The following is a 10,169-nucleotide window of genomic DNA, read 5'->3' on the forward strand; positions in this document are numbered from 1 at the left end:
GCCCAACAACAAACTGGAAGTTTGTGTGAAAGGATCCCAGATACACTGCTTGACCAATGTGTGTGATCCTTGACACATATCTTAATCTCACTCGGCATTGCCTGCCAACAACAGGGTGCGCCTAAAAGCGGCTTGTGCCCAAGCCCCAAGCGCTGCGCTCGGAATGTCCGGATTCGGAGCCTGGCAAGAACCTTTTCCATTTAAAGCACTGCTTGGGAGTAAAACGATTTAAGCGCGACCGAACCCTTAGAGAGAAAGTGCTATTAAGGGCCTTATAAATCCAGGGGGCACCGACCTGCCCAGTTACTTGGGATGTTCTCCAGCGAGTTCCTGGAAGGGGCCGGGAAACGGGAAGTGAAAAGGAATCCGAAACCGGGTCACCTTTATTCGGGCAGAACGGCTCGCTACATGATGCACATGTATGTTACAGTGGCCCCCTGCAGGCGAGCGAGACAAGTGTAAAAACTGAAATGCACAGATGTCACAGAGAGAGTCTGGAGGCCGTGTTCCGCGACCCCCCCTCCTCTCCTTCTGCTCTTGGCAGAGGTAAGTAGCATGGGGCCTCTTCGGGACGAGGGAAGCAATGCACAGACATGGAACACATAAGTGACGCTCCCTTCAGCCATCCTCCTCCGCCCCCACCTCTGCACTTTTCTCCCCTCGTGCACCGCCCAGGCTATAACGCGCAATGCACAGGTAAAGTGTGAAGAGGCCCGTGCATGGGACGAGGACTAGTGGGAACATAGCATGTACAGGAATTAACCCCAGGAGTCTGCAGTTCCCCGTTCCTGCAACATCTGCCCCCTCGTCTCTGCCCCGCCCCCATCATGCAAAACACACACCGCAGGACACAGGAAGTTGCACAAACCCCTGCCAGCGAGCCGGGGAGCGGAGACACATTGCATACGCACGGCAGAAATAGGGGGTAAAAAAGATCTCAGCAGCGCTACCATTTTGGTGCCAGGTGTTGGGATCGGAGCAGCCCTGCCCCTCCCCGTGCTGCAGGGGGTGTGTGCTCTCCATGAAAGTGTTGGGGGCTGGCAGACACCCCTCCTCCCGGGGCTGCTGGGGGGCTCCTTATCCTACATCCCCCTTTTTTTCTTCTTTACATCATCCTGCCATCGCCATGTTTAGCCAGAAGTGCTGATGCGGAGGGGCGCCTCTGATTGGAGCTGCGGGATCAGATGGCGCTGCTGTCTGGACCTTTAAAGAGACAGCGGCACCCCTTTCGCTTTCACTCCCAGCCGGGCATAGCTCTCTCCCTCTGAACAGCTGGGCAGCCTGGGGCATCCTTCAGGCTTTTAAGCTACAGGGGGCTGAAGTGGTCCCAAGTCTAGTGTCAGCTCAGCCATTCTTGTCTTTTCCCCTCTCCCTTGTTTTCGGGTGTCTGTATAATCATGAATGCATCAAAAGCTAGAAAAAACAAGACTGAAAACAACTTGAGATCTATCTGAATGGATGACACCCTACATGAAACCCCAGTGCACCCCAAGTATAAAGGTATGGGAGCTAGGCAACGCCTGTTTTTTTGTGTGGACATACTTCTGTAAAAAGTGTTTGACTGTTTCGAAGTACCCCAACTTGCTTGGCAGACGAGGAATCTGGAGCATGGGGCTGAAGTATTTGCGCAGGATCACACAATGCGTTCAAGCAGGGGAGCTGGGATTATAACTCTTAGTTCCAGAGAACTCAGAACAGTAACACAGGCGCTATCCCCACTAGCTACTAGCTATCCCCGCTCGTGCCTTGAAACACTTGTCTATAGGCGCGTTATAAATGCCATATCATATCATACCCAACACCCTGTCACTTAAGCAAGCGTTTGCGCCTTGATTTTATACTCAAACCTGAGTGCTCTGGCCAAAGGATCCCAAATGTACATTTTCTTGGAAAGACGACTGCAAAACAGCACAGTGTGTGGAGACTGCAGAGCTATGCACCTGACAATCAAGAGTTCTGGGTTCAATGAGGCAGCTTGCTCGTTTGAGCACAGAGATCCGTGTGTAATCTTCGTGTCTCAGGTGCCAATGGCAGCAAAGTGACAGAATGAGTTCAATGCCTGCCAGAGAGACCAATGAGTGAATTGCACATCCCAGACAAAAGGGCACACTCATATTCCATCGACGGGCAACGGTGGCAGAGGCAGTTGCAAGGGCGCGTGGCTCCTCCGGGGTCACCTGGATTCGAAATCATTCCTGGTCAGACAGCTAGTGAATATTGCACTGACAGTGCCCACACATTTCACAGATCAGCATGAGCGACCGAGGACAGCAATAGGTATACGCTTCTCCTCCAAGAACAGCTTTAAACTGATCTGTTGACGTGGCGCATTTTACCGTCCAATTCTGGAGAAAATTGAGGCTCTCCGGAACAGCACATGAATAAATCCAGTAAATGCCATACCACCAACAGTACTAAGGAATATTTTATAACATTGTCATGAAGTTAGGAACACATTTATTTATGCCAGTAATGGACACTGTAAATCACTTTCATGAGGTTACAGCAACAGCCTATCTGTGCCAATAATGGGCACCATAAATCACTTGCGCAAAGCTGATCGCATAGTTTATGAAGGCCAGTAATGGTAGATGTACTTCACTTGCAGGAAGCTGCAGTAACAACCCATCTATGCCAGTAATGAAGACTGTAAATCACTTTCATGAGGTTACAGCATCAGCCTATCTGTGCAATAATAGGCACTGTATATCACTTGCACAAAGCTGATCCCATAGTTTATGGAGGCCAGTAATGGTATGATATAATATGATATGATAGTTTATTTATATAGCGCCTATAAACAATGTGTTTCAAAGAGCTTCAAGGCAAGGGATGGAACAAGGGAAAATACAATGACATTCTTACAGGCCATGAACAGTAAGGATGTGAAATTAACTATCGTACTCGGCCTGACGACATTTCAGATAGTGCAAGAGCTAAGACATAGATAAGGAAGGGAGGGGGAGAGTGGGAAGGAAATGGAAACATACAGGCGACTACCGTACTAGGCCTGACAACATTTCTGGTAGAGCCTGAGAAAAACAAAAGGTGAGGGAGAGGGGTGCAGAAAGGGAGGGGAGGAACAAAACAAGCGACTATCATACTAGGCCTGAAGACATTTCAGATAGTGATGGAAGGGTGTGGGGAGGAAAACAACAGTAAAGGGAGGGTGGAGAAAACAGACGAGGTTGCTATCATATTAGGTCCAGGGACAATTCTGATAGAGTAAGTGCATAGAAGAAAGTAAGGGGAGGAGATAGGAAAAGGGAGAAGGGAAAGGAGGAGAGAACAGAGAGTAAGCAGTCAAAAAGAGTGGAGAAGCAAGAGTGGAGAGCAAATACAATTGCAGAAGTCAGTAGTAACACATAATGTTGCAAGCCAGGATACAAGATGACGATGGGAACAGCATGATTCAGGGCCACCATGAGTACAAGGTGTAAATGAAGTCCAGCATGAGAGTTGAGAAAGGGTGATGCACCGTGAATGAATGAAGTCCATAAAAGTCAAATCCAGCATTGGCCACAAGACAGTGATGGTGAAACCAGAATGTATCAGGACAAACTCCTGCAGAACTAGGCTGGAGCAGGTTGAGGGGGAGCAAAGTAGAAGAATCAAGCAAAACAGGCAACACATGTGTGCAAGAGGGGGGGCACAAGGGAACATCACATGGGGACCAGAGGGGGCGGGGATGGCCTGTGGGGACAGAGGGGGTAACACATGTTGGTGCATGCTTATCTGCTGTCTGAGCAGGGGGTCGGGCCCTGGGTCCACCTGCTGCGAACAGGTCCAAACAGGAATTGCCCTTTTCTTCATCTGCCCTTCACTGCAGACGTGCAGGGGAGAGACCCACTTGATCTAATAGTTAAGAGCAGGAAGGAAGGGGCTGGGCTAAGAAGGTGGGTGGTGCTTGGACCAGGTGACCTAGATCCACATGCACCTGCTCCCCACCTGCAAAAGAAAAGAAGCTGGAGGGCTCCGTAAGTAGGGAAACAGAGCGGCAAGCAGGAAGGCACCAGGTGGGCAGGGCTTGCTAAGTGGTGAAAAAGAGCGGCAAGCAGGAAGGCACCAGGTGGGCGGAGCTTGCTAAGTGGTGAAAAAGAGCAGCAAGCAGGAAGGCACCAGGTGGGCGGGGCTTGCTAAGTGGTGCAAAAAAAGGGCGGCAAGCAGGAAGGCACCAGGTGGGCAAGGCTTAGGCCAGGTGACCTAGATCCACTTGCACCTGCTCCCCATCTGCCACCCCATGGTAGATGTACTTCACTTGCAGGAAGCCGCATTAACAACCCATCTATGCCAGTAATGGAGACTGTAAATCACATCACGTTCATGAGGTTACAGCAACAGCCTATCTGTGCCTATAATGGACACTGTCAATCACTTTCACAAAGCTGATCCCATAGTTTATGAAGGCCAGTAATGGTAGATGTACTTCACTTGCAGGAAGCTGCAGTAACAACCCACCTATGCCAGTAATGGAGACTGTAAATCACGTTCATGAGGTTACAGCAACAGCCTATCTGTGCCAATAATGGGCACTGTAAATCACTTGCACAAAGCTGATCCCATAGTTTATGGAGGCCAGTAATGGTAGACGTACTTCACTTGCAGGTAGCTGAGTAACAACCCATCTATGCCAGTAATGAAGACTGTAAATCACGTTCATGGGGTTACAGCAACAGCCTATCTGTGCCAATAATGGGCACTGTAAATCACTTGCACAAAGCAGATCCCATAGTTTATGGAGGTCAGTAATGGTAGATGTAATTCACTTGCTGGAAGCTGCAGTAACAACCCATCTATGCCAGTAATGGACACTGTAAATCACGCTCATGATGTTATAACAACAGCCTATCTGTGGCAATAATGGGCACTGTAAATCACTTGCACAAAGCTGATACCATAGTGTATGCAGGCCAGTAATGGTAGATGTACTTCACTTTCAGGAAGCTGCAGTAACAACGCATATATGCCAGTAATGGACACTGTAAATCATGTTCGTGAGGTTACAGCAACAGGCTATGTGTGCCTATAATGGGCACTGTAAATCATGTGCACAAAGCTGATCCCATAGTTTATGGAGGCCAGTAATGGTAGATATACTTCACTTGCTGGAAGCTGCAGTAACAACCCATCAATGTCAGTAATGGGCACTGTAAATCACTTTCATGAGGTTACAGCATCAGCCTATCTGTGCCAATAATGGGCACTGTAAATAACTTGCACAAAGCTGATCCATTAGTTTATGGAGGCTAGTAATGGTAGATGTACTTCAATTGCAGGAAGCTGCAGTAGCAACCCATCTATGCCAGTAATGGAGACTGTAAATCACATTCATGAGGTTACAGCAACAGCCTATCTGTGCCAATAATGGGCACTGTAAATAACTTGCACAAAGCTGATCCCATAGTCTATTGTCATGCATTCACTTACTGTGCCTTCTCCTGTTCTGCACCAGTCACCCCAAGACACACCCGCTCACAGGATCCGCACACAAGCATCACAGCAACGGAGCCACTCGCTGCCAACACTACACTGGAGATCACTGCTGACACGATTCAGCGCGGTGTATGGAATGCAGTTCTTGGGGCCGCGTCGGCTGCAGTGGAAGTTACCATGGCGATTCTACTCATGCCCATCAAGGCTGTCAGCCCGCATAGCATTTCAGCCCTTTACACAGCACGTGACATGGCAACTCCATTGACGTGACTCGGGCGCCATGGCAATGGTATAAACAGATGCCGGAAATGCTACGCAGCGCTTCTCAGCTGTGCTTTCTCAGCGTTTGGCATTTTGTCGCCTCGGCTTCGTGTTACTTCCTGGATTTGACCTCAGTCTTCTGTTTTCTGGACTGCCTCGTCAAACTGCTTTGACCTTGGCTCCCATTTACCAGACTGTTGCTGGCTCCCTCCCTGGTGCGGCGCATCACGTATTTTTCTCCACCCGGTTCCTACTAACCTCGGATCACGTTTCTCGGACTGTCCCTGGATTTACCTACTCTATGAGCACTTCAGACTTGCCATTTGGGTATAGGCTTGTGTTGAGCCTTCACTTGGAACACAGGGGGCTATCCAGTGAATCTCTGCTGCATCCTGACTCCTCTGTGCTGGCTCTGATGCTGTCACATCACTCACTGAGGGAACACCGTGCACCTTCATTGGGGGACGCCCTTCTCAGGTATCCTGTTCTTGTCCTCCCCCTGGCCTTTCTCCTGCTCCCCAACTGGTAGGTGTCCTTTGATTACCTATTACAGCCATTGTTTAGTGCTTGTATTCCAGGGGTGTTCTTGTCTAACCAGCCTTCCTTCCATTGCAACCTCCTGGGGATCCGGCGTTTTTGTTCCTGCCACCTGTGGCGTCAGTAACAGAACAGCGAGTTGTTACTATCTCTCTGTTCAGTGCGTGGGGAAGAAGGTAGACCTAATCTACGCAGACCTAAAGTCTTGACAGACTGAGAAGCCTTTTTCTACCTAGGTTATGGATGCCTCTGCTGGAGACCCAGTGGCTGCTTTGGTCCAGGCTATTACGGTGTTGCGGGCCAAGATGGCGGCCGCCACCACTGTCATCCATCAATGATTAGATACGATATAGAGTGAGCGCCATGCTCTGCACGCGGACCCAGATTTTGGGGATCCCCTCCCACCTTCCGTTGCCTCCGGCAACAGTGCAACCCCGGCCCAAGTCTACGTGCCCACTCCGTTTCCTCTGGCTGCCCCCGAGAAATTCCAGGGTGACCCACAAACGTTCTGTACTTTCTTGAATCAGTGCAAGCTGCCCTTCCTGTGTCGCCCTCTCGCTTTTCTGGACTCCTCTACTAAAGCAGCGTTTACCCTGTCGCACTTAGGTGGCATAGCAGCCACTTGGGCAAATCCTTTGCTAGAGGGGGATAGCCCGGTATTGTATGACTTTGACCTCTTAGTGGCCAAGATGACCAGGGTGTTTGACACACGTCACAAGGCACAGTTACGCGACCTTGAATTGCTTGATCTATCCCAAGGCAAGAACAGGCTAATCGACTACATCAGACGCTTTAACCAATTATCAGTGGAAACGGCTTGGCCAGAGAACAAAAATACTGTGGTCTTTTATAGGGGGCTGAATGACACCATGAAAGACACTCTAGCCTCTGTCCCAGCCTTGCCCATGCAATATCTTGACCTAGTAGATCTGGCACTGCAGGTGGATGCGCGGCGGGCAGAGAGAAAGACCGAGTTGGGCCAATCCTCTTCCCAGTCTTTTTTTTCTTACACTGACACACCTGGGGAGCCTGTGCAAATCGGAGGGATCATAGTCCAATCACCGCCACAGAAAGAGAATGCCGGAAAACGGCTAATGCATGTTTCTACTGTGACCTGAATGGACATTACGTCAAGGAATGGCCAAGGCGCCCCAGACTCAAGCCATCAGGTTTTCACAAGGCTCGTCCCTAGAAACGGGGGCACGGATAAGCCTACACACGTCCCACTCGGTGTCTTTGCCTTCCTTAGGACACACAAAATACATGATATTGCAGGCCCTGTTACTTCTCCAGGATGATACCAAGCATCAAGTCCAGTTAGTAATCGACTCAGGGGCTACAGGCTATTATATTGACATCTCCTTGGCTGCTTCCCTCAATCTGCTAATACAGAACAAGAAACACCCAGAACCCGTACAGGCGGTCAATGGTACCTCGCTAATCTCAGGGCCCATTAGGCAATAAACAGCACCCCTGACACTGGTTATTCAGGACACACACAGGGAGACCATCACCTTCGACCTGATTACCACACCACAGTTGGGCCTTATAGTGGGCATACCCTAGTTGCTGGTTCACAATCCTGTCATAGATTGGTCTCTGGGTCGCGTTTTCTTTGAGTCCGCTCATTGTCAGGGCACCTGTCTCACCCTTCCTGACAACATCGATTCCCCATCCCAAGTGTTAGGTACGTTGGCCCAGCTAACACTGAACGACCCTCAGGCCATGGATCATGATCCTCCCCATCATGTGGTAGAGGCCATAGGTTCTGGCACCCCTAAGGGATGTGTCCCATAAGGGATGTGTGGAACATCTCCCACCACATAGGCCATATGACTGTCCTATAGATCTCGTTCCTGGTTCGGTTGTGCCTTGCGGTCACATCTATTCTTTGTCTCTCTCAGAAGACCAGGCTCTGAACGAGTACCTGCAGACCTCCCTCAGCTTGGGCCACATACGACCTTCCAAGTCACCCTCTGCCAGCCCCATATTTTTTGGGAGGGGGACCTCTGTCCTTGTATCGACTACAGACGACTAAATCTTATAACAATCAATAACCCTTATCCCATTCACCCCATCAGCCCTCCACTTGATCGGCTAACTCATGCCTCTATATTCACCAAGCTAGACCTTAGGGGGGGGCCTATAACCTGGTCTGTGTTCGGAAAGGGGACGAGTGGAAGACTGCGTTCTGCACACGACATGGGTTGTAAGAGTACCTAATCATGCCCTTCATGCTGTGCAATGCCCTCGCTACCTTTCAGCGGTTTATGAATTATGTCTCCCATGATATACTCGACACCTACGTTATCGTCTACTTGGACGACATCTTGATTTTCTCCCCAACCCGCCAGGAACATGTGTCCCATGTCCGCGAGGTGCTTCATCGGCTGGAAACACATGCCCTTTTTGCGAAACCCGAGGAATACCTGTTCCATGTCCACGAAGTTGACTTCCTAGATTTTCACATCACGCCTAAGGGTCTGTCTATGAACACATCCAAGGTTCGTACGGTTCTGGACTGGCCAGTCCTGACTACCATCAGAGCCCTCCAATCCTTCCTTGGCTTTGCCAACTTCTACAGGCAATTCATTTCCGGGTTCTCTTCCATCACAGCCCCTCTCACCAAACTCACTAGCACGCAAAACCCGTTCATCTGGTCACCTGTTCAGCAGGAAGCATTTGAGACGCTGAAGACAGCGTTTACCTCTGCACTAGTCTTACTGCACCCCAATCCTGATTTCCCGTTTCTTGTCGAGGCATATACCTCGTTTTACGCATTAGCGGCCATACGTTCACAGACATGCCCAACTACCGGCCTCTTGCACCCAGTGGCCTATCATTCACGCAAATTCACGTCAACCAAGACTCATTACACTGTCACAGAAAAGGAACTCCTGGCTGTCAAAGACACCTTCCAAGTATGGAGACGCCATCTTCTGGGGCCAAACATCAAATCACGGTTTACACTGATCATCGTAACCTGCAAGACCATGCCACCCTGAAGTGCGCCAACAGCCGTCAAGTTCGATGGTATCTGTTCATTTCTGCGTATTACTTCATGGTCAAACATCAACCCGTGGTCACACATGGGAAAGCGGATGCTCAGTTTCGCCTACCAGGTGTGGTCGGGGTCTCCCTCCCTGTCTTCCTGGAAAAACGTCTAGACAGGAAACACATAATCTGCTTATGCACACCCCCAAAGTGTTTATTGACCTCCGTCCGTCAATGGACTGCCCTGCACCCTGAACTCCTTTCTGATTGGGATCAGGTGATGCACGAGGATCTACCCTTCGTACAAAAAAGGCTGTTCCTACCCACTCCAGACACACGTTGCCAAGCCCTGGAATGGTGCCATGATGCCCTCGTTAACAGACACCCAGGCCAAAAAACGCACCTTGTCCCTGCTCCAAAGATGGTGTTGGTGGCCCTCCATGCATAGGGACGTTTAAGCCTATGTGAACAACTGCTTGATATGTGCTCAGTGTAAACCCCGTAAGGGATGCCCTCTAGGCTTACTTCTGCCCCTGCCCATTCCGCCTAGGCCCTGGCACACAGTCACTATGGACTTCGTACCGGACCTCCCTAGAGTGCAGGGTTACGACATGATCTGGGTGGTCATTGACTCGTTTACCAAGATGGCCCGCTTTATACCTTGCTCGGGTATACCTTCGGCACCCACGTTGGCTGGGTTGTTCTTTCGCTCAGTGTTTTGTTTTTTTGACCTAGCATCTGTTCTCATTTCTGATCGGGGTTCCCAGTTCACTTCCAAATTCTAGCAGGCTCTCCCTGGTTTACTTGGCATTGACGCTCGGTTCTCCTCCTCACACCATCCTGAAACGGATGGCCAAACCAAATGTTTTAATCAAACTATGGAGCAGTACCTGCACTGCCTGTCTTTGCAGAAACAATGTTCATGGGTGTCCGGTCAAATGGTC

General features: G+C 50.0%; 1 protein-coding gene across 2 annotated transcripts in view; it reads right to left on the minus strand.

The window, feature by feature from the left end:
- The window catches only part of ZBTB47 (zinc finger and BTB domain containing 47), a 276,446-nt gene extending 275,298 nt beyond the window's left edge, over positions 1 to 1,148 (minus strand). For both annotated transcript variants that reach the window (XM_069647766.1, XM_069647765.1), the window contains exon 1: positions 951 to 1,148. In XM_069647766.1, the coding sequence (XP_069503867.1) occupies positions 951 to 953 (3 nt within the window). In that variant the 5' untranslated portion in view covers positions 954 to 1,148. The remainder of the gene's footprint in view (positions 1 to 950) is intronic.
- Between the last annotated feature and the right edge of the window lie 9,021 nt (positions 1,149 to 10,169).

This window comes from Ambystoma mexicanum, chromosome 2q (assembly GCF_040938575.1).
Source record: "Ambystoma mexicanum isolate Mex_15411 chromosome 2q, UKY_AmexF1_1, whole genome shotgun sequence".
NCBI lineage: Eukaryota > Metazoa > Chordata > Amphibia > Caudata > Ambystomatidae > Ambystoma > Ambystoma mexicanum.